Raw genomic sequence first — 25,930 nt, forward strand, 5'->3', positions numbered from 1 at the left:
AATTAGATCAAGCTACACTGTTTTAAGATTGACTTTTTCATATCCTGCTACAATGTTTGTAAAAAGCTTTTTAATTAACTTCTATTCGTTTTTATTGGGGAAGTTGGTCTAGTTAAGATCCGATAACTACTTCGAGTAAAAGTAAGTTCCAACTTAATACTCTCAGCTGTTCCTGATATTTAGCTGTTGCAGCCTTTTAACAGTCTGCATCCACATAGTTCGTTTCCATTTAGTTCAGCATTTTCTTCAACGTTTCCTGAAAGTTTTACTTTAACACCTTTACCTTCAGTAGCACTGTAAGTAGTCATCGTGGTAGTAGTTGTAGCATTTACAGTCGTAGTAGTAGAGGAAGTAGTAGTTGTAGCAGTATGTAAATGTTGCATTTTGCCTAGTTCAACATTCCCCTTAACATTTCCTTAAAATTTCAATTTCTGTTACAGACTTTTAATAACCTAAATCCACCTAGTTTGTTTCAATTTAGCTCGCAATTCTCTTCGACTGAATATTTCCTGAAATTTTCACTTTAATATCCTTACTTCAGCACTGCTAGAAATAGTCATCATAGTAGTAGCTGTTGCAGTAGCATCTGTAGTAGTAGTAGCAGCTGTAGTAATAGTTGCAGTAGCGGTAGTAGTTCTAGCAGTTGTAGGGAGAAAGCTGCCGATTGCAGCATATGAAAGAAGAGCTTTTGAACACCTTGGAGAGGTAAGATTGCAAAGGCAACCTTGTCTAAAAAATAATAAAATAAATAAATAATACATTGTGCCCACATTGTTCTTTACTATAGACCACTAAAATAAACTAATCAAGTTTCTTAAAGTTCCACAATCACTCGTGGGGGTGTCTTGATGACACTCCCCCGTCTTGAGTGTCCTGATGTTGCCACTGATGACTGGCTGCAATTGGCAGCTTCCTCCCCAGAATATGGCGTTGTTCATCTTCCCCAGAGCATGATACTGCTCTTGTCTTAACTTAAAATACTTCTTCAACAAATGAATTTTCCAAAGAAAAGCAGAGCCACATTAAACCAAAATGAGCCAAAATTAAGTAAAAGAAAAGTTATCAGTCCTAACCTACCAAAAAGTAACCATCAATAAATAAATGAAACCCAAAACGACCATAAAATACAATAAATAAACGAGTCGAACTCAAAACGAGCAGAAACTAAGATGAGTAGGCATGGCATCCTCCCGTGCCTTCTGTGGATCAGAACATGATATGCACCTTGCTCAACCAATTCTTATTTCGAGCTGAATATTCCTATTTTTCATAACGTGAAAAAAAGCCCATCAAAGCCAAGATTATTGAACAAAACAACAAATCGATTTGAATTGACAGTTTATTATACATATACTGAGTTTATTCTTAAAGTCTTAACAATTTTGGATTTATTAAGTTAAAAAAGTGAAAACATCCAAAACCTTTTTTTTTCAGTAAAGTGCAATTATGATATGGTCTTCAGAAGGCACAAGGAGTATCATCCCCACTCATCTTAGTTTCTTCTCGCTTTGATTTTGACTCGGTTTGTTATTGTAATTTCTGTTAGTTTTGAGTTTCATTTATTTGTTGATGGTTACTTTTTGGTATATGTTGGAGAAAGTTTTTCAACATTTTTTAATGATATTCCTTTATAATAAGTTGAACACAAATAGTGTTGTTTAATTTGGTTTATCACATTTTCCTGAAAGAACAAATTTTAATAGCATTCGCAAAAAATTGAATTTATGCTGTTTTGACAACCAGTTCCAGAAAGTTCCACGTGTTTACTATAAGCCCTAGCAATATTAGTAGTAACATCCTTAGCAGTACCAATATTAATAGCAATAGCATGTACAAAGCATTTTTTAATCGTTCAACATATCCTCAGCAGGTGTGCGTGTAACTGAACCACCGTGTAAATGAGCCCCTGTAACTAAACCACCGTGCGACTGAACCCTCGTGTAGCTTAACCCCGTGAAACCGAACCCTCATGCAACTTAACCCCTGTGCAACCCAACCCCAACTAAATGAGCCCCGTGTAACTGAGCCCAGATGTAACTGAACCCCCATGCAACCAAACTCTCGTGTAACTGAACCGCCGTACTTCATTTTTCAGTATTTTACAAATATTAGGCAAAATCATTGGGTAAAACACAAGTTACAATTTTAATGTGCTCAATCTTGTTGTAATTGTTTGTTTTTTAAAGTCGTGATATAAATATCCGTCAAGATGATTCATAAAAAAAGCTCAATTTTGTTGTCAGAAAATCTAAGAAAATCAGACAAAGCCAGATTTATTTCTCCGTTTTTCTTATGTCTGTTAATGGGGGTTTCTCTTCGCCCTCTCACTGTCTATGGATTTAGGCGTTTACCTTCAGCCCCTCGGAAACCCTCCCCCCCTCCGATAAATACCGCCAACCTGCGGCTGGTTGGTTTCCAAAACTTATAAAGAAAGGACTAGAACTATCAACTTCTGATCGAAAGAGCATCCTCTGAAGTTACCACGACCATGACACGGGGGTGGAGATGAAGAAGGGACAGTCCTCTTCCTATACGTTATAAACTCAGCTCATTTTGGGGTTTATTGTTGCTCTTTACTTTCATAAAAACAGCGTAGACCAGAAATATTCTCAGAGAGCAAGATGGATTTTTTTTCAAGATGAAGTTTTTTGTCCCCCCCCCACGAAAAAGCAAACAAAATTCCTGTATACAGTGGGGATTTAAAAATAAATAAAATCAAGTTAGTGGACAGTCATGAAAAAGATGAGAGCCATGACAAATTGGAAGAAACAAAACCAAACAAGACATATAGTCTAGATTAGAGGCAAAGCTGGCATGAACCTTTGATGTCATTTCACTTAAATAGTTTATCATCCATCCATTCTAGGGCCGAATTAAGGTTGATAGGCACGGAGTAAGTGTAATTCAACAGTCTATCAATTCTATGAGACATTTGAAGTTTTTAAAGCGCTTGAAGTTTTTTAAACCACTTGAAGTTTTTAACCCTACTTCAATATGCTCCGAAAATTTTAACCTAATGCTCTAAGTTACTCATGATGTACTGCTGATCAGTGCTGCAACAAGTACTCCAAATTTTTACTTAAGTATCAAGTATTAAGTACTCATTGTTTTTTTTACTTAAATATCAAGTAATAAGTACTTTCCAAATTCTTACTTAAGTATCAAATATCAAGTATCAAATATCATATATATATGTATTTTTCTGAAATCAAGCCCATGCTACCTTATTTTAAAGCGATTCTGAAGGCTTCTTAGCCCCTTCCCTTGCCTATAAAATGTCCCCTATCATTCCTCTCTTGGAAAACTTAATCAAGAACCAAAATTTCCGTTTTTTCGCTTTTAACTGTTTCCCTTGTTCGGCTGGTACACACCCAATGAAGTCTGAGAAAATAATCTTAACCAATTTTCAACACAATGGATTGAAAGAAAAAGACTATCAAAACAATTAAGTGCAGTCAAAAAACCCTTGATTGGATCAGACATATTACATGACAGGATTAACACAGTGCACGTAGAGTTGAACTTCTGGCGATTAGTGTTCAATCAAATCTGGCACGCTTGAAAAAATACAGGGTCATTCTGAAACATATGGGAATGATGGAAAAAATATTGAAATTGTTGTTTTCCATTGTTTGGCTGGTACACACCCAATGAAGTCCAAAAAATAATCTGAACCAATTTTCAACACAACGGCTTGAAAGCAAAAGACTTTCAAAACAATTAAGTAGAGTCAAGAAACTCCTGATTGGATCAGACGGATCACTTGACAGGATTAACACAGTGCACGTAGAGTTGAACTTCTAGTGATTAGTGTTCAGTCAAATCTGGCAAGTTTGAAAAAATGCACGGTTATTCTGAAACATGTGGGAGTGATAAAAAAATATTGAAAATATTTTTTTCCCTTGTTTGGCTGGTAGATACCCAACGAAGTCCAAAAAAATCTCAACAAATTTTCAACACCACGGCTTGAAAGAAAAAGACTATCAAAACAATTAAGTGCAGTCAAAAAACTTCTGATTGGATCAGACAGATCACATGAAAAGATTAATACAGGGCACATAGAGTTGAACTTCTGGCGATTAGTGTTCGGTTAAATATGAGACCTTTGAAAAAATACAGGGTTATTTTGAAACATGTCGGAATGGTGGAAAAAATATTGAAAATAGAAAAATAAACTTTGGATTTGCTTTAAAACAGATAAAAGGTAATAAAGTAGTTCATTCTCTGATTCAATAAGTAAAAACCTTAGCAACAAAAAACAGCTCAAATTTAAAAGTAAGGAGCCAAGTGAGTCAGTTGCAGACTTTTTTAATAAGAGAAATCAAAGCTCAATAAAAGGGAGCAGCAAAAATCCATACTTTTGGCAGCTAGTTGAAGGTCACTGGCTCCCAGCGTGCTGAAAGAAAAGAAGAGCATGAAAATGGAGTCTTGATTCACACTTTGATGACATGTCTCGCCCTCGGCACCTTTACAAGAAAACTGCCTCAAGTTTTCAAGTTAAATGTCAGATACTCTATGAAAATGTATGGCATCTATATCCTTTGGCTGGTTTTCACTCAAGCAAGCCCTATGCTGTGTAGTCAATTCAGATGGTCGGTAAAACCCCCTACAAACAGATTCAGACGCATTCTGTACGGCTGGTCAAACTGCAGATTGAATGAATGAATTAACTTTATTATCCATAAAAGTATAAAAAAAAAACGAAGTACAGAGTATTATAAATAAACAAAAACAATAAACAGCAAAAAAAATTCAAACTGACAAAAGACAACATGGACTACTTAACCAGTATCAATATGGAAAAAAAGGCTGCAGAGGCTCGTAAACGTGAATAAAGTTGATAGTCTCTTTACATAAATCATCACTGGAAGACCGAATCCAAGAAGTCATATCTATTAAACCAAATCTAGCAATTATTTTTCTGTTTTAGTGCAATCTAGGAAGCCGGAGGAGGAATTTGCAATATCTGAAATAAGCCGCACGTAGAGTATGGCGATTTTTCTTACGAAATTGACGAGCCATGCCTGATAAAAACAAAAGCACAGGAGTGCAATAAGCGTTATAAATCATGTACAAACCGTTGTGGTTGTAATGGCTTTTGTTAGGGGATATTTTTCCGTAAACGACGCGTAGGTTTTTTATGGCTTGATTCACTAGGGATGAAAAGGTAGTGGAAAGTGTTGGACCGAAACAGAGACCAAGCCAACTAACTAAAGAAGAACATGGCAGAATTGCAGTCCCAGCAACGAATGGAGCGAACGCATAAGGGATATTAAAACAAATAAACTCGCATTTAGACGCATTAACTGACAGTTCAACCTTAGATAGTTCATTGGTTAATATAGTAAAATTGGAAAGCAATCCACGGCGAGTCCGGGCAACAAGAAGAACGTCGTCTGCATATGCAACAGAACACAAACCAATATTACCGTAAGAAACAGAACTTTTAAGGGGACACAGGCACGATGCAAGCACACATTTAAATATACTAGAAGACAATACGGCTGAAGTTACAACCTATCTATTTCTAGCAGCAGTTTTCACACCATGAAGTGGCAAAACCATGAGATTAATTCGAAAATCTTCTGAGAAAAAAGGAATAAAACAAGAGCTAAGAGCTCATATGGCACTTGTGATGAGGTCGGAAGAGCCAAGAGCTCATATGGCATGAGCTCTAGCAAAATTATAAGAATTAATAGATTAATTTAAAAGAAAAATCAGAGGCTTAATGCCGGTCGGCATTTAAAATAAGAGCTCTGAGACACAAGGTCCTTTTAAATATCAAAATTCATTAAGATCCGATCACCCACTCGCAAGTATAATACCTCATTTTTCTAATTTTTCCTCTCCCTTCAGCCCCCTCCCCCAGATGGTTGAATCGGGGAAATCAACTTTATCAAGTCAATTTGTGCAGGTCCCTGACACACCTACCAATTTTCATTGTCCTAGCACGTCCAGAAGTAGCAAACTTGCCAAAGCACTGGACCCCCTCCATGTACAACATTTGATTATTCTACCCACCAAGTTTCATCCCGATCTCTCCACTCGAAGTGTTTCCCAAGATTTCCTGTTTCCCCTCCAACTTTTCCCCAATGTCATCAGAACTGGTCGGGGCTTAAAATAACAGATCTGAGAAGTGAGTTCCTTCTTAATATAAAATTCAAAAATACCTCACGAACGGTCATCCGCTCTTAAATTAAAAATCCCTCAATTTTTGAAATTTTTCCGAATTAACACCCCCTGCAACTCCCCCAAAGAGAGCGAATCCATTTTAGTTATGTCAATCACGTATCTAGGATTTGTGCTTATTGATCCCACCAAGTTTCATCCTGATCACTCCACTCTAAGCGTTTTCCAAGATTTCCGGTCCCCCCCCCCCAAATCCCCCAATGACACTGGATCCAGTCGGGATTTAAAACATGAGATCCGAGTTCCGAGATCCTTCTAAATATGAAATTTCATCCGATGAAATTCAAGATCTGATCACTCCTTCGTAAGTTAAAAATACCTCAATTTCTGTAATTTTTCCGAATTAACACCTCCTCGAACTCCCCCAAAGAGAGCAAATCCATTTTAGTTATGTCAATCACGTATCTAGGACATGTGCTTATTCATCCCACCAATTCTCATCCTGATCACTCCACTCTAAGCGTTTTCCAAGATTTCCGGTCCCCCCCCCCAAATCCCCCCAGTGACACTGGATTTAAAACATGAGATCCAAGTTCCGAGATCCATCTAAATATGAAATTTCATCCGATGAAATTTAAGATCTGATCACATCTTCGTAAGTTAAAAATACCTCACTTTTTCTGATTTTTCAGAATTAACCCTCCCCCCAACTCCCCAAAAGAGAGTGAATTCGTTCTGTTTATGTCAATCACGTATATAGGACTTGTGCTTATTTTTCCCACTATGTTTCATCTCGATCCCTCCACTCTAAGCATTTTCGAAGATTTTAGGTTTCCCCCTCCAATCTCACCTGATCCAGTAGGAATTTAAAATAAGAGCTCTGAGACATGATATCCTTCTAAATAACAAATTTAATTAAGATCCGATCTAATTTTTGTCCTCCCAATCCCCCCCCCCCCAAATGGTCGAATCAAGGTAACAACTATTTCAAATTTAATCTGGTCTGGTCCCTGATATGCCTTCCAAATTTCATTGTCCTAGCTTATCTGGAAGGGCCTAAACTAGCAAGACCAGGACTGACAGACCGACAGAATTTGTGATCACTATATGTCACTTGGTAAATACCAAGTGCCATACAAAGTAATTTTTCTCTGGGGATGGAATATTTGGTTAAAGGTTGGCTTCAGTATGACTTATTTTGGAAAAGGGTTCATTCCAGGTTTTGGGCAAGCCATGGATGGAAGTAGTTACAGGCCCTACTAAACTGAAGGAGAACTCGACTTTCTTAAAACTTGAAAACCCCTCCCCCTCGCCCTATTTTAGATAGGGCTTGTGATATCAGAGTTCGATATGAGCCCTGATCCTAGACATCATTGGTCTAGCTTTCATTTGGGTCAGTTGCTCCATTCGCAAGTCATACTAAATTAAACCAAAAGCTTGACTTTTTTCAGCACTTAAAACTCACTCCCCCTCGTTCTATTTGAGCTAGGGTTTTCATCTCAAAACTTGATGCCTGTCACGGTCTTAGGCACCTTTGGTTCAATCTTCACTGAGATCCATCAATCTCTCGCAAGTTACACAGAATTGAATGAACAAATCAACTTTTTTTTAGTACTTAAAGCCCCATCCTCCTAATTAAGCTAGGGTCTTCATCTCCGAACATTATGTGTCTTATGGTTTTGGCATCTTTGGCTTCACTTTCATTGAGATCCAAAACTTCATTCGCAAGTTAAACTGAGTCAAACAAAAAACTCAACTTTTTTAGCACTTAAAGTCCCCTCCCCCTAATTAAGCTTGGGTCTCCATCCCAGAAATCAATGCATATCATACTCTTAGGCATCTTTATTCAATTTTCATCGCAATTCATCTCACCATTTGCAAGTTACAATGAATTAAATGAAAAACTCGAATTTTTTTTAACACTTAAAGCCCCATCGCCCTAATAAAGCTCAATTTTAATCCAAATAGTTCAATTTTAATACAAATCTGACTGGCGGTTCTCCCGCTATACTCGATTGCACAGACGGGCGGACAGATCTCAAAAACCTATCTTGATGGATATTTTCCACTATCCAAATAGGTGATATGCTATTGTTTTCCTTTTTTTTTAATTCAATGAGCCATCACGGCCACCTAAGACGTTGCAAAATCTGTCCGCCCGTCTGTGTAATCACATATAAGGGGAGAACCGCTGATTGGATTTGGATGAAAATTTTGATGGCCAGATTTGGTGCCAAGGATCATGAGACACATCAAGTTCAAAGATGAAGACCCTAGCTCAAATAAAACAGGGGGGAGAGTTGCTAATAACAGTTTTTCGTTTAATTTAGAGTAACTTGCGACTAAAGTGATCTGAATGAAAATTGAACCAAAGAGGTCTAAGACCATGACAAATCAAGTTTTGAGATAAAGACCCTAGCTCAAATTTAACAAGGGGGAGTTAGTTTTAATTCCTGAAAAATTAAAGTTTTTTGTTTAATTTAGTATAACTGGCAAATGGAGTAACGGATCCGAATGAAAACTAAACCAAAGATGCCTAAGATCAGGGCTCATATCAAGTTCTGATATCATAACCCCTTTATCAAACAGGGTGAGGGGGAGAGGGTTTCAAGTCTTCGGAAAGTTGAGTTTTCTTTTAATTTGGTAGGGCCTATAACTTATGAATGGAGTGACAAATCCGAAGTCAGATTCGTCTGAATACCTGAATTTGCTGGAACGATTTTGACAAAATACCATTGCATTGGATCCAGCTAGAATTCTCTAGACTTGTTTATTGCAGACAACATTTAGATGGGCAAAGATTCATAGCTCCACTAGTTTTACCAATAATATGGTCCTGAAGATGATGAAATGGGAGAAATCTGGTTCAGTTGACGAGATGACAAAACTTAAACACTAATGTCAGAAATATAAGCCCAAATGGACTACAGTATGCAACATTTAGCACAAAACAAGGGATTTTAGCTCACTGTCGACCAGTGAACTGTGAAATAATTTCAATTTTCTTTCTTATATAACTTTTAAACAAAAATTAAGCCAAGTGTTAATCATACTATAATTTTTTTTGTCAAAAACAAATACCTTATTTCATATCCATAAATAGGGCATGGAGCTATATCTGAGTTTACTCTAAATCTGAAGGGTAATGTTTTCTTGTACATTGCCAAAGCACACACACACAAAAGCTATATCTGAGTTTGCGCTAAATCTAAAAGTGATGTTTTCTTGTAAATTGCCAAAGCACACACTCAAAATTTTCTTGTCAAAGGTAAAGTATTTGAAAAAGAAGTACATTAAAAGTATCTTAAGTAATAAGTATTTCGTAATCTTACTTAAGTATCAAGTAATAAGTACACCGTAGAGTTTTTACTTAAGTATAAGTACAAGTAATGGAAAATTTTACTTAAGTAGTACTTCAAGTAAGTGACAGCACTGCTGCTGATGCAGCCATTTGACAGTTGTCATGTATACACCGTGTTTCATGTAATTTAACCTACCCTCCAACATTATCTGAAAATGTCTCCTTACTATCCTCAGCCTTAATAGCAGAATTACGAGTGTTAATAGAATATTAGGGGTAGTATGCATATAGTACTTTAATGTTGGTTAAATATTAACAGCAGAATGAACAAAGTGCTTTTGGGTTAGTTCGACGTCCCTCTCATTACGCCCCGAAATTTTCCTGAAACTTTTGAATATTCCTGAAACTTTCAGGGAGTTATTCCTGAGGAATGGCTTACACATCCTATTGACAACCTGATTGGTCGAAGTGTACTTTGATTTTCATCAGCACCCCGCTAAATGTTCCCTGAAAGTTTCACCATAATATGCTTAAACTCAATACAAGTAGTCGTCATAGTAGCTATAGTGGTGAGACGCAGAGTGCCGTACGATTATTTCAACGTTCCCCTCAACATGCCTTTGGTCAATTGATCATCCCCCTGATCGATTTGTGGTAATAACAATAGTAGTAATATTAGCGTGAAAGTCTTGTCTTATTGGTCAATTTATAATCCCTCGCATCATTTTCTAGAAGTTCTATATTAATACACTCAGTCATTCCTGGGTTACGCTCTTTTGACAATGTATATACACATAACGACTTTTACAATCCCCTCAACATTCTCTAAAAATTCACCGAATGCCGTTTCGTCTCTTTATGCAATAAAGGTCAAGCATACCCTCCTTTTTCAGTAACAAATACTTACCAAAATGGTTGTCTCAAAATTTTGATTAAATATATTTGGTAATTTATGGGTGTGGAAGGGGGCAGTTGCCCCTAATTTCTTTTTACTCTTGAAGAGGCTAAAACTTCCAATTTTCAGTTGAATGAGCTCCATCCGAAGTTTCAACAAGAATTCCTTCTGTGCGAAGTGCCTTGGTGAAAAATAAAAAATAAAAAAAAATTGTGCCCAAATGACACTTCACTTTGCAGCGCCTTTTCGTTGTCTATGGTTTTCTTTTCGTAAATCTATGACAAACCAAAGCTGAAAGTAATAAAAAATAAGTATATCATAGGCAGCGGAATAGCGCTTGCCAAGTAGAAACCGAAGTGGTCACATATTTTTTGTTTATAGCAGGGAACATCGTATCGAAGGAGTTGTCACGTAAGCTTCGAAAAGGGCTAATTTAGGATATTGAAAGGACTAGTACTCTTTCTAATATCCGAAAGTGATTGCAGGGCAGCTAACCCCCACCCGCGCCCAACATTTCTCCGACAAAATTCAATCAAAATTTTGAGATTGCCATTTTGTTCAACGTAGTTGAAAGATTCAAAAATTATGTATTTGAGAATGACAATACCTCCACATCCCTCGAGGCAAGGGTTGTAAGTTATGCCCTGAGGGAAATTTAAGCTTTATATAGAAAGGATAATCGTACAAACTTCGGAGGTGGCTCATTAGATTGCCACTAGAAAAGAAAGTAGTCTGCCAAGTCAGAAAAGAAAGCAAAAACAGATCACCTTTTTTAGACGGACCTGTTTCTGTTTTTCTGAAAAACAGGAAGTGTTGATGGTTAGTTACCACCCTTGGTAATAAGTCTTTTTGGGTCAAATGATTCTCCGTTTCACTGTTTATCACTTCGGTGTGGATTGTCTATTCCAGATTCTTCACATATCAATGGCTATTTATAAAGCATAATGTAGATCTCTTATATAACGTTGGATTTGCGGTTTCGATTCTTTATGCGATTTCTTCCTTTTTTAATAAAAGCATCCGTTGTTACAAAAACCAGGACGGAAAGTAGAAACAGGTCACCTTTTTTAGACGGACCTGTTGGTTCTTTTTTTTTGTTATTCTAAAAAACAGACAGTGCTAATGCTTATTTACCACCCTTGGTACTAAGTTTTTGTGGGTCCTAAAGATTTTCCGTTTCGCTGTTTACTAATTCGGTGTGGATTTTCTTTTCCCAGTTCTTCAAACATCAATGGTTAGTTATTAAGCTTAATGTAAGTCTCTTGATATAATATCAGATCTGCGGTTTCGATGACATTCTTTATGTGAGTTTTTTATTCTAGCCAGTTTCTAACAATATTCTTTTTTCTAACTGAATTTTAATAGGTTTACATCTACACTCTTTTTCCTAACTAATTTCCAACGATATTTTTCTGCTAATTAAATTGGAAAATAATCATAGTTGTTCATCAAATCTTTATACAACATGCTTACTATATTTCATCATAATTCCTTAATTTTTTTTTGCAAGGTATATGGCAGATTTGGCATAGCTACAAAACTGATTTGCATAGTATTCTGACGAAAATAATTAAAGATGGGAGGTCCTTAAATAATATCCGCTTTCAGGAAAAAAAAGGCTACTGAGTTGCTTTCGAGAAAAAAATAAATACATATAGAATTACTCGCTGAAAGAGAGTAGGTATACATTACTCATTCCACTTTTTCTTAGCTGGAAATAATAATTAACAGACTCTAGTTGCAGCTTACGTCACAAAATTATGCTAAAACGTTATTTATGATTTTAGTCTACGGTTATGAAGTCATTCATCATTATTGTGCACAAAGATGCACCTTTTTTTTCTTCAAAAAATTGCTTTAGACCTAAGTATTGGGTTTTTAGTAATCATAAAAACGGGTGACCCACTAGCAACAGAGAAAAACCAAAAGACACATCAGTGCTACCCATACAAAAAGTGATTTTCCTTCTTGTTCAAGTCAGGGAACTGTATGTTTCCTTTACAGGATTTTCGGCCATGGGGAGTTATGTAGTCAACTATCGTGTAGATTCGACACATTCCTTTTTTATATAGAATTTTTCAAATTTTCCCATAAATTTGTTTTCAAGATAACATTTTACAATTATGACTAATTTAAATGATGGTAACCATTCATGAATCAACTGAAAAATTTCTATCACTTGTCAGTTTTTTAAACGCGTTCTTTTTTACTATTTCCGGTTACTACGGGTTGATGTTCGTTCCTTACTAAGTTCCTTCTAACGCTACAACCATGACTGTGTTAAGCAATTCAACCGACCTAATGATTAATAGAGACCTAAATCTTTTACATACAAAATGTGAAATAATTCCTATTACTTATGAAGTGCGAGAATACATGTCAATGAGCATAATGAATAAATATACAGTAAGTACACACATACATATGCAACATTATATAAATATATATGAATACATATCAAGTTTTAAAACGAACAGACGTAATGAATACATATCAAGTTTTAGAACGAATAGATATTGTACCAATATCAGAGGGATTGCTTCCTTCATGCCCCCCCCCATTCACACTATTTTTGCCCCAACAATTTAAGTACGAATCTTAAAATACAAGGGCCATGGAATTGGAAAAAGTATTTTAGAAGCACTATAAAACTTTAGCGCAAATAGCGGAGGACGCTGTCCCCCTAGCACGTAGAATAAATCATATGCGAGTTAAATCTTTCTTTTCTGCTTTTAACTTTATCTTTAAGTCTAGAAACATTATTACTGTACATAATAGTTTTTACGTATTTATTACAAAAATCCTCTGTACAATGCGTATTTTTTCTTTATTTACAACAATTTATTTTCTTTATTTTGAAGTGCAAAACAGAACCATCTATTGCTTAAAATGTGATTCTTGCTCAATTTAAAACGCCCTTTTCTTTTCGGAATATATTTATATGGCTGTCAAAAAATGCATTTCAGTTCACAGCAGGTATCCGAACTATTGTCTGACCTAAAATTTCCTTCAATAGGTCATATAGAAAACATTTTGAGACAATATTTCTATTTTTCGCAATTTACCCAGAAACCATATTGTAGAGAAAAAAAAAAACAAAAAACAAATGTATCAACAGAATCACATTTAAGGGTTTCATTTTAGAGTGGTCATTGACGCAAGAATAAATCAAAGCACTAAAGGGACAAAATTTACAAGCAGAGGCAGTCCTGTTGACATTCTTCAACCTTCAGGTCGATCCTTTCTAACAGACGAAAGATTCAAGCTAAACCCTGGAAGTGAGAGGGGGGGGGGGTATAAAACAAAACTGTTAGGACTACTATAGAGCACTGAACTTAATTTAGAAATCCAATGGCAGCTTTCCTACAACAAATGCTATAAAATACAATCAAAAAATAACTTTTCCCGTTTATTTCATCTTGAGGACAAAATTTTAAGCAACCAATGCAGATGCAGTGCTTGATTCATATTTCCATGTTGGTGGGAGAACTCGTTTGGTTTTGTAGTAACGAGCCAAACGGTGGATGCGTGACTCAACTAAAATCAGTCGAAACTTTGAGTCTTTGTCTTTTCTACAAGATAAAACACAAGATTAGCAGATGGTAAAAAAGAAAAAAGAAAAAAAAAAAAAAAAAAAAAAAAAAAAAAAAAAAAAAAAAAAAAAAAGAGCATCAAACAGCAGAATACAAAACAAACATCTGCCGGAAAAATTCCTTACAATAATAAACCCAATCCCAAGAACAAAAAGTGAATAAAAATAGGACTTTTGTTTTAATATCATCTCATTTCTGAGTTCCCAATCACTCCTGAGTTCTATGACGTCCCATATTTCAAAACCATTAAGCGTTTCTGAACAAGTGGTTGTACGTGGTTTTTTAGTTGTTGCAAAATTGGCTGGTACTTGACATAACTCCAAGGCAAACAACAAATTTCTTCCTTCCAAGTCTAACTTAAGGCTAGACAGATGAGCTACCATCAGGGGCTTAAATATAGGAAAAATTAAATAGGGCTCTATACTGATCCCCCCAATATAAAATTGGACAGACAAAGGGAAAGTAAGACATATAACATGAATGTAGAAAAGAAGAGATTTTTGAATATTCTTCCCATATCACTAAATGTAGATTGAGTATTTTGGGGACTGAGTAAATATAAAGGTAAAAAAAATATTTGGAAATATAAAACTAGTGGCAACTATGGAAAGTGTGCCCTATGACGAAAGAACACAAGAGATCGTCTTGAGCTATGCATTACGAGAAATTACCATCCCTGGGATTTGGTCTGGCACCGAAATCTGCAGTGTATGATACCAAGTTCATCCTTTGCGATCGAGAATATGTCCATTAGACGTACATCAGAAGATTTTCCCCACATGAAGTGCCTTTAAGGGGATCATTTCGTTTTAATTTAATTCAAATAACACGGACTCAAGCTCCAAGCCAGAACCAAGCAAATTTAAATTGAATAGAACTTCTAATTTCAAATAGGCAAGTGGATTTCAAATAATCAAAAGGAAATATTTCCTTCTTGATTTATCTTGACCCACTATGATAACTCCAAACCCCCAGAAACACGAACAAAGCGAATTAAAAATGAATTCTATAAGAAATATTTTTCAATATAGGTGAAATACGTCAAAATACTTCTTTCCCTTGTTCTTTTTATTTGTCTCTCTTTCCACTGGGCTGCTCCATTTTAGGCATGAGGTTAATTTTCCGGGAAACCCCTCGGACACCTTAAACACAAGAAATGAACTAAAGGGAGAGTCTAACCAAACCAGTGCTGCCAGAATTTTCAATCTTAATGATTACGGGGCTTGGAGTAGGACTTTTCCCCTGTTCCACCTTGATCCTACATTTTTCAGAGCTTTCCTCTTTGTTGTTTCTCAAGCAGCTCAAATGTGTTATGATTTTCGTTTGACTATAGTAAAAAAAAAGAAATAAAAAGAGAAAAATTATAATGCACTGACAAGGATATTAAGCCTCTGCAGGTAGAAAAATCTGACGTGATCTTTTTTAATTTTTTTTTTTACAAGACCTAAAACTTACATTATACTCTTACATTATAGAAATAAAACATTCTGCAGTGTGTTTCAATATGAAATTTACTCCCAATATTCGAGGGAGCGCTTGCCCCCAGGAAAAGTTGGGGCACTTTCCCCTAGCCCGTAAATCCAGGTAACATTAAAAAGACGAAAATGCTGGTCGTAAGTGTTGTTTCCATGATATTGACTAGCGATACTTAATACTTCTTGAAAAAATACTGGCACTTATTACTTATTGAAGCGTTTCGAAGCGATGCAAAGCGTATAAAAGGGATTCAAAGGACTTGCGTAGAAATTTTTAACAACTCAAGACTATTACTCTTTTACGCAAAATAAATTATTTTCAATATCCACCATATACCAATATTAATTAACCAATACACCATATACCAATACGCCATGTGTCATGGCTTGTTTATTTGAAACTTCTTGTCTGATTGGGCAGCCCCCCCCCCCTAACAAAGAAGACTTTGTTTCACATGAATTATTCGAACTAAAGACAAGATCTTTAGTTTCACGAAAAATTGCACCCAAGGAAGATTATACCATCCATAAATATGTATAAATCATACAATATATGGTAGATTGCACATGCAGAAAATTCACATCAATACAAAATATGAATAAACATTAAGACGACAAGACCATTTTCTAAAAAAAGTTAAACTGCTTGCGATGACAGACAAAACTTTCTCCAGTAAAAGGATAATTGACAATTTGGCAGTGGCAAAAAAAGAAAAAAATAATCCCAAACACAAGAAGCAATCACAAAATGATCTTAGCGGTTCAAGATTTGCATTGGAATTAAAAAAAATGTAATATGTACATGTTTTGAAGCACGCTCAGAACTATTTTTTAAAAGGAAATATTTATTTAAAAATATACCTGAAAAGTATTTTGTTAGAAAAAGATAGTCACGAAGGAGTTCCCTCCAAATAAAATTTTCTCTTCGAGAAGCCACGTGAGCAAACTTAAGCTAAGATTCAAATGTTGCTACTTTTACTAACATAACAGCAAGCCAGTTAAAAAAAGAATTTATATATATATATATATATATATATATATATATATATACTCCAGTTAACTTTGAACTCTTCAGTAAAAATATTCAACTCTTCAGCTAACCTTCAGTATATGTTGAACTTAAGACATTTAAAAGAGCGAAATTCTTTCAAATTTTGGAACCTTTTTGTCCCTGATAATTCCCTAGTGAATATCTCAGTTATCTTCCCAAGGAAAACCGTAAACATCAGTAACTACCCACATGTACAAAAATAGGACTAGCCATATGAGTAGGAAGATGCTAAAATGCTTGATTGACTCTTAGCTCTTCAGGAGTACTACTTAAAAATAAAATTGTAATTATTAATGTCAAATTATAAACGAAGTTTTTTGGCCACACCAAACCTTCAATTTTTTTTGCATTTCTAAAAAAAAAACAAAGAATTATTGGTGCATAATCATCACAAATATCCACAAATCTTCTTTTTGGATTAGTTTCTTAATAGTTTTTTGTGGACTTGAGCCAAAAAAAAGTCACCTGTTCTTTTCCAAATGTTTACGGATGGCAACAGCTTTCTTAATCAAAAAGTAAAGATCCTCTGGTAACTCTGGAGCAAGTCCCTTTGACTTCAAAATTCTGAGAATTTTATTGCCCGTGACAAAACGAACCTGAGCCACACCATGGCTATCTCTCAAAATAACACCTGAAAAGAAGTTTTTGAAATGAGTAGACTGCACACATAGGTCCTAACAAGGAACAATCTGAGGATTATAAGAAACTAATGAAATTGGTAGACTATTTGAAAATATCATGTTTAATATATAATAAACATATATTTATGTTATTACTATGTAATCTGACACTGTAAAACATGTAGTGTTTTAGGAGCAGAACCAAGTGATACATTTTGTTTTATCTGCTATGTTACATATGGGCTGAAGTGGGGCTACTTTAAACAGCTGATTTTAACTTTGTAGTAAGATTGTTTAAAGACAATCTACCAGGGCAAGCATTCCAAGTGCCACAAAAATGTTAACAAATGCTTCAGAACCATCAAGCAAAAAGAAGTTCGAATCCTCAAAGGAAAAATATTGAACTACACTGATTATTTTTTTTTACTAGTAATCCCAAAAGTAATAAGATGATTTTTAAAGCAAAAACAAAACAAGAGAGAATTATAAACTTTGCAAAATCAGCTATTCAGTAATGTTCGCTGATACAAATCTGCCTACCACCACCATATACTGTAAATGAAGCAGAGGTAATGTGGGATACATGAACAGAAGAGGGGTCTCCAGGAGCACAGTAAAATTGAATAATGAGCGGTTGGTTTGATTAGGTTACAATGGACTGTTTCTTTAAAATGATCCTCCCCTGGGTAAAAAAAAATGGGAAGAACCACAACTAGTTATTGAGGGCAATCTATCTTCGCATTTGTCCATAGACATATTGAAATTGAAAAAAAAAAAAAAAAAAAAAAAAAAAAAAAAAAAAAAAAAAAAAAAAAAAAAAAAAAAAAAAAAAAAAAAGTTTGTTGCTATGAAGAAACTTCAGTGCAGCATATGGAGGAGTGGCAAATCACATCAGAAAAAAAAATTAGAATCCCTTCGAAAAGAGTTTTTCCAGAGCTTCTATAAAAGCTTATGATTGAAAAAAAAAACTGTGCCAAGAGCTCATGACATTTGTGAAGAGGTTGGAACCTAAATTAGACTTGGTACTAAAGTTATCAATTTCATTGTCCCATCACGTCAAAAAGTAACAAACTCGCCAAAGCACTAGAAATCCCACCAACTCCGCCAAAGAGATCGGATCCGGTCTGCTTATGCCAATCCTGTATCTAGAACTTGTGCCTACTATTCCCATCAAGTTTCATCCTTATCTCTCCTCTCTAAGAGTTTTCAAGATTTCTGATATCCCACATTTACCCCCCTATGTCCCCGGATCCGATCCAAATTGAAAATGAAGCATGAAAAGTTTCATTCAGATCCAATCACCAGCTTGTAAGTTAAAAATAACTCATTTTTTTCTAATTTTTTCCAAGTTAACCAACTAACTATAACTATAAACCCCCAACTACCCCAAAGTGAGCAGATCCAGTTAGGTTATGTCAATCACTTATCTAGGACTTGTGCTTATTCTTCCCAACAAGTTTCATCTCGATCTCTCCACTCTAAGCGTTTTCCATGAGTTTCAGCCCTCCCCCTCAATGTCACCAGACCCAGTCCAGATTTAAAATAAGAGCTGAGTTACAAGATCCTTCTAAAGATCCAATCACCCGTCTGCAAGTTCAAAATACCTCATTTTTCTGAATTAATTTTGTTTTTTCTCCTCCTTGATTTTTAACTATGAAGGTACATGGAACATGTACCTTCATACATGGAACCTTACATAAACATGGAACCTTAAGGGACTCCAGAAACAAAGGGCATCTAACATTTTTGTCCATCATTACCAACAAGACTAGGACACCACAGATCATCAACACACTAAAAAGCATTCTTGGGTGGAGCACTGACATAGCTTAATGTTACAAAAACATTTTATGGACTTGAGAGCTTTTTAGGGACTTAAAAGAGACCAAATGGCAGCCATAGAATTAGTAAAAAACTGTTTAAAAATCAAGTTCAGAAGATCATCTGGCAGTTTCATATCGTACAATAACGAAGACTGTTAAGCAGTCAGTCCAGAAGATATTTCATAAGTATTACAGGAGCCCAACAGAAATAACAGAGGGATTATCAAATCCCCTGGAATTTTTTTTTATACGCTAGAATCTACAGTAAGATTCAAGATACCCTGATAAGATAGGCTGCTTGGAAACAACATAAGAAGTAATTTCTTCCCTATTATTTATGGCAAAAGATAATCACTTAAGCACATTTGAATTAACAAACTCACAATCATCAAGAAACACATTTGAATTAACAAACACACAGGGCTGTATTCAGGGAGAGAAGTTTGGACCCTCCACTATCAAAAAACATACATTTTCCTGGTGTGCAAATTGGATGTAGTAATGTGGGAAAAAAATTCTATATATTTCTCAAACTCAAATAACGGTCGTAAACATACAGGTAAAAAAAATTTATCAGACAGAAAAAAACAGAAAAGGTAAATCCTTCTTTTATTTTTTGTACCCCTCCCCAAACAAAAAACCTGCTGTCAGTTTTTGTAGATCAACCTATTGGGAGAGCCTTCCAGTTTTATTTGTGAGAAGGAGATAAACTTGAATTTTACATATTGAAATGGGTGACTTTTTTAATCACTAACTCACCAATTTGAGATGGAGTCAAACCCTTCTTTGCCAATTTGTAAATTTGCTCCTTTACATCTTCAGAGGTAAGCTTAAGCCATGTTGGCACACTTCGAATGTAAGGCAAAGCACTAGAGCTTATACCTTTTCTAAAAAGAAAGAAATTACATGGTAAACAAGACTCTAAAGAATAGAAAATTACATTGTTTATATGGATGTACATGTACGCAGAAAGCATGTTGCCCAAAAATATACCTAGAGAACTTCCTTTAGGAAATCCATGGTCTAAAAACATTTTACAGTATTTTGGGCATCCATTTCCCACAGCAGAAAAAAAAGGTTTGATCCCTAAGGATTGAAGGATAATAGACACTGGTTTTGTAATGCATTTAATGCTAAAATAATAAATATTTTCTGAAATTCAAACAATATTGCATGGCTATTTAGTGGACAATTTAATGAAATTCCTCAAGTAAATACAGATGGCAAAGCTTTGACCAAACAACTAACATCATTACTATCAGCTAAGCATTTTTTTGAAAAAATAGATCAACTAATAAGAACAATAAAGATAAAGATTTTTTGGTGGGCCAAAGGCCAGTCTAAAACTAAACTAGATCTACGTTGCATGGGCAACGTGAGGTGTTGCGGCAACGTTTGCTCGGTTTCGCCAAGTAAAGTGTTGCAAGAGCAACACTTTGGTTTTGTTTCCTTGCTGCAACTAAACGCTGAAGTTGTTAATCTGTAAGGATGCTAAAATATATACTAGGTACACCAACTCGTAAAAGTTGCAAACTCCTCATTGCTAAAGATGATTGTAGCCTTACAGCCAATTATTACTTACAAGTCCCCTACATGTCTTACCACTGGAACCAAATTGGTCTTACCATCAAATACAAGGGAAACAAAAAATAGGTACACCAACTAGTAAGAGTTGCGAACCCCTCATTGCCGAGGATGATTATGAGCTAACAGCCGACTGTTGCTTATAACTCCCCTATATGTCTCACAATTGGTATCGGCCTATTTTTGGTTTCAGTGTGTACCTTACTACTGAAGTTGTCAACCCCTTTAAACTTTCAAACTGGTATATCTCATGAAGGAACTTTTGTAAAAAAAAAAAATGGATGACATATACTTTGATCAGCTCATCAACAGCTATCGACTGCCGTCGAAAAAAAAAATCTATCTGTCTTAGTTCAAAAGTTGACTTTTTTGCCGTAGGCCAATTTTCTAACATCATCACTTAGAAAGGAGCAAAGGATAAACTCTAATTTCTTGAGCAATGAGAGAACTTTTAAAGTTTAAGAGGCACATCTGATGCCATTTCTCCACTGCAATCCCAAGTGCGAAAAACCAAATGATAAACTCAGCTGAAATCACGAACAGAAATGGGTAGAAACAATAGATGGCAGCACTTTCGGACCTGTGGGAAAATGCTGCTTTTTTGCTTCTCTAAATTTATCTATTTATCACTCAAAGAAGATATATTGGCTGTGGGGCAGGGTAACTGTCGCATTTATTTAACACTTATAGATTTTAGTCCATCTTCAATTTGAAACTGGTGCCTGCCTGCTTTCCTGCTAGAACAGAGCTTTCCATTCAAAAGCTGAAACATGGTTTGATGAAACGAAAGCTTGGCTGCATAACTTCAGATAGTCCTCTCTGACATAGGCTATACAACTCCTCTTCACTTCACACACTATAGGCTCTGGCTCAAGGACAAGCATAAACCATCCTTTTTGGCCCCAGGCAAGAGTTCTACGAAGCTTTCCAAAATGTAAAGTCATATTCATCAATCCAGCCTAAGGTTCCCACTTCCTGTAAAAACCGCAGAGGTTAGACCCGTACCACTTTCTAGGAAAAAGCTGAAACCGGGGTGATAGGAAAAAAAAAAAAAAAAAAAACCACAACAAAACCAAAGTGTTGCTGTCGCAACACAATTGGTATTTACCTAGAGAACTAACTGGAGAGAAGGAAACCTGTTAAGAAAACAATTCTTATTTCTTGATATGGAGAACAGCCTAATCATAGTTAACACATTGCATGCATATAGGCATGCACATTGCATGCAACAATGCTATAGGCTACTTTAACCACAACGACCACTGACAATCAAATATATGGCCTATTACTATGAAAATGTGTTTCTGCTAGTATATTTAGAGTATATACCCATACCCCCCCAATGTGCAAATATATCCCAAAAATTGCATCCTGCATCTAAATACAACATTCATTTGCATCACAAATGAACTTTAGCCCCATATTTTCCATATGGTGGATATCCACTAGGGTAAAAAAAGCATTTCATGGGGCAAAATTATGTAAAACTAAAACCCTCACAACTTGCTACCAAAGAGAAATTGAGAAGAATGGTATACATAAATGAATAGCAAAAAATCTAAGTGATGCATCAATATGGTTATTATTAAAATCACTTAAGATCAAACACTTAGAATTATTAGTTTACTGACTTTTCTGATTTTCTTCTAATACTAAAATGTAACTTTTATTGTTCGAGTCATATAGATGATAATTATAAATCAAATTATAAATTCAAATGATAATTTGATATAAATCCAATTATTAATCTTTTTTTGGTTGAACAAACAAGACAGACTATCATCTCATCTGAAACAGAGAGAGACATGAGGTCATAGTTGATAAAGAATTAAAATTCACTATGCACAAACAGACAGGTGTAGCCAAAGCACTCCAAACCATTGGCATTATAAAAAGAACAATCTCTAGTAGTTCACCTATGGTGATGACTAAATTATATAAGGCACTGGTCAGGCCTAATTTGGAGTTTGTCATGTGTGTTGCTAGCCCACTCAACAAACAGAAGTTAGAATCAGTTCAGAGACAGGCTACATAAGCAATGGACAGATGCAAATACCTAAGCTACACATCCTATCTGAAGAAACTGAAACTCCCCACTCTTGTCTACAGATGTAAAGGGGTTATATTATTATGATGCATAAGCTACCAAATTCTAAAGCAATGCAATTTAAGGTAATTGCTTGTGAAACAGAGACCACATTTTTAATTTTTACTAATAAATCAGTGGTAAAAATTTCACCAAGATGGCAGGGCTCTTGTTATTAACCTCTCATTGCATCATGCTGCAGTAATAAAGTTTAGTTCAAAAGTCCATATCTATTTTTCCAGAATACCAAAGAAAACTGGTCTTTCCCAAAGAGGTCTGTAACCCTGTACATGGTCAAATAAACCATCTGAACCACATTTCTAGAAGATTTGAGGAAAACACTTGATAAGCCTAAAAATGACCTATACTTTTAGCAGAAGGGGGTTCTTATCCCAATTACCAAATGACTTTCAGAGACACAAATTACAAATCTTCAGAAACAGAAATAATAGTGCTTTTGCTAAACCTCACAAATCTGATAAAAATTTTAGCATTCATTAGCCATACTTGGCTGATAACTTTGGTAAAATTCTAGTTTAGCTACTTTTCACTATCTTTTTTGCAGTTCGTATTTTGACTTGCAAATAAAGTGAACATACCAATCAATGTTTTTTTTTAATGTTCTTTACAAATATAAAAAATGCTTCTATTGCAAATTCAAATTTAAGCACTTTTTGACCTAATTAGCCCAACCTAACCTAAGTAAATAATTTTGGCAGTGAGAAAACATAGTATTAGCCTATCTTGTCAAAAATGGCAAAATAAAATTTATTCATCCAACTTAATCATTGAAAATCAGTGCTTGTAGGTTATATAACATTAAAAAATGGATTTATAATGAAACAGTAAGTTTGAGACCGAAGTTTTAAGCCTTTTTTATACCCCATATTTTGGTCATTTTTCAAAAGCTCAAAGAGTTCTTAAAGTTGAATTTCCAATAGCAGCAATTAAAAAAAAAAAAAAAAAAAAAAAAAAAACTCAACAGTGAATCAAGGGTCGAACATACTACTCTGAGAAGGCATTGTAAAGTTTGTTTCTATGTCAATCCTTTTCTAAACTCTAAATTTTTGAAAATTGCCTAGCCTATACAACAAGTTGAAATTTTGACAAAACATTTTATCTTAATTTTCAGCCATCTATTTCTTTGGCTTCAATTCTGGAAATACAATTCCTGTTATTTGAGTTAGAATTTTAAGCCATATTAATGTTTTTCTTAGTTTAAAAAATGTATTTGAATATCTTAGAACCTTGTAAATTGGGATTGAGCAGTTATGAAGCTGAAAACAATTTTGTAGTAGACTACTTCATTAAAGCAGTAGACTGATTTTTCAAGGTTTCACTTTTATAACACATAGATTTTAGAAAGTCAGGACCCTTTGAAAGGAGGAGTTGAGATAGAAAGGCTACTTCAAAGTGCCTTCCTGGGACACAGGCTTACTATAGCCTTTACACCTATCCCTGATATTTTTATTTTCCCAACATGACCCAGTTCCAGAATAGTGAAAAAGGTAAACTAAAAGGTAAAATTCTAGTTAATTGACTTCTTGCTATCTCATGAAGGGTTTAGGTTAGGAAAATGATACTTTCAGGGATGGGCCTACAGGCTAAATTATGTCCTGGGAAGGTATTAAGTACCCATCTCCACTCCTTCTCCCTCTAGAGGGCCCTGAAATTTGCCTACATGACAGGTCTATACCTATTGAAATTTTTACAAAACAACATTTGGTAAATTCTAGTTAATTGACATCTTACCATCTCAGAAAGGGTTTAGGTTAGGAAAATGAAACTTTTGGGGATGGATCTACAGGCTAAAATATGTCCTGGGAAGGTATTTTGAAGCAACTACCTCAGAGGGACCTTTGACAACCTTTAAAAACATGTGTGTTATAAAAGTGAAACCCTGCAAAATAGATCTTCTGCTTAATTGAAGTACAAAAAAAAATTATTTTCAGCTTCATAACTTTGCTCAATTACATTTTATAAGTTTTTAAAGATATGCAAATACATTTCCTACATTTTGAAAAAAAAACATTGATATGGCTCAAAATTCTACATCTATAACAGGAATTGCATTTCCAGAACTAGAGGCAGATAAAAAGCAACTAGTAACTGAAAATAAAGGTAAAATGTTCTTTTGTCAAAATTTCAATAGGTATAGACCTGTCATGTAGGCAAATTTCAGGGCCCTCTAGAGGGAGGAGTGGAGGTGAGTACTTTAAAATACTTTCCTGGGACATACTTTAGCCTGTCTACCCATTCCTGAAAGTTTCATTTTCCTAACCTAAACCCTTTCTGAGACAGCAAGAAGTCAATTAATTAGGATTTTACCAAAGCAACTAGTAACTGAAAATTAAGGTAAAATTCTAGTTATTTGACTTCTTGTTGTCTCAGAAAGGGTTTAGGTTAGGGAAATGAAACTTTCAGGAATGGGTCTACAGGCTAAAGTATGTCCCAGGAAGGTATTTTAAAGTACCCAGGCCCTCTAGAGGGAGAAGGAGTAGAGGTAGTTGCTTCAAAATACCTTCCTGGAACATACTTTAATCTTTAGATTCATCCCTGAAAGTTTCATTTTCCTAATCTAAACCCTTTCTGAGATAGCAAGAAGTCAATTAACTAGAATTTTACCCTTAAATTAAGCAGAAGATCTATTTTGCAAGATTTCACTTTTATAAAGGTCATCAAAGGTCAGAACCCTCAAGAGGGAGAAGGAGCAGAGGTAGTTGCTTAAAAATACCTTCCTTGGACATACTTTAGTCTTTTTTAGATTCATCCTGAAAAGTTTCATTTTCTTAGCCTAAACCCTTTTTGAGATAGCAAGAGGACAATTATCTAGAATTCTACCAACTAAAATATTAAAGATAGCTTTAAAGCACTTAGTGGGTATCTTTCAAAAGAGCAATTGATTGCCAATAATTTGAATATTCTTATTAGCCTAAGCTAGTGTGTATTAACTGATTTCTATAATAGAGTCGTGATACTATTTTTGCTACCTAGTATCCTATACTTTTGTCATATACGATTTATAGCCATACCTATAGGCTAGAACCAAACTTTGGAGCGGGTAAGCTTTTAGTAGATTAAGCTAACAAACCTTAGTATGAAAGGAGATGAAATGGATCAGCTAAGGTTTCTCATTCTACAAGAATGGACCTAAACTGTCCCCAAACCTACCCTGGTGCGTGCATACGACCCATTTCTGAAACTTTTTAAGTTCACTTTCACTGGTCAAAACTTAGCAACCAGCACCACTGGCTTCTTCCGAAAGAATGGAGATCCGGACATAGGAAAAATGATATTTAAAGGAAACTGAAATCCTGTAACTTAAAACCTAACCATAAGATAATTTTTCATTGAAACTCTATAAAGTGATTTC

General features: G+C 35.2%; 1 protein-coding gene across 1 annotated transcript; it reads right to left on the reverse strand.

Annotated features, from left to right (window-relative positions):
• Positions 1–13,721: 13,721 nt before the first annotated feature.
• LOC136033677 (small ribosomal subunit protein uS15) lies at positions 13,722–25,882 on the reverse strand. The gene is made up of 4 exons (XM_065714512.1): positions 25,729–25,882; positions 19,647–19,774; positions 16,910–17,075; positions 13,722–13,897 (listed from the first exon to the last, which is right to left on the reverse strand). The coding sequence occupies exons 1-4, from the start codon at positions 25,749–25,751 to the stop codon at positions 13,759–13,761; spliced, it is 456 nt and encodes a 151-aa protein (XP_065570584.1). The 5' UTR covers positions 25,752–25,882; the 3' UTR covers positions 13,722–13,758.
• Positions 25,883–25,930: the final 48 nt, after the last annotated feature.

The sequence above is a fragment of the Artemia franciscana genome, chromosome 12 (assembly GCF_032884065.1).
Source record: "Artemia franciscana chromosome 12, ASM3288406v1, whole genome shotgun sequence".
Classification (NCBI taxonomy): Eukaryota; Metazoa; Arthropoda; class Branchiopoda; order Anostraca; family Artemiidae; genus Artemia; species Artemia franciscana.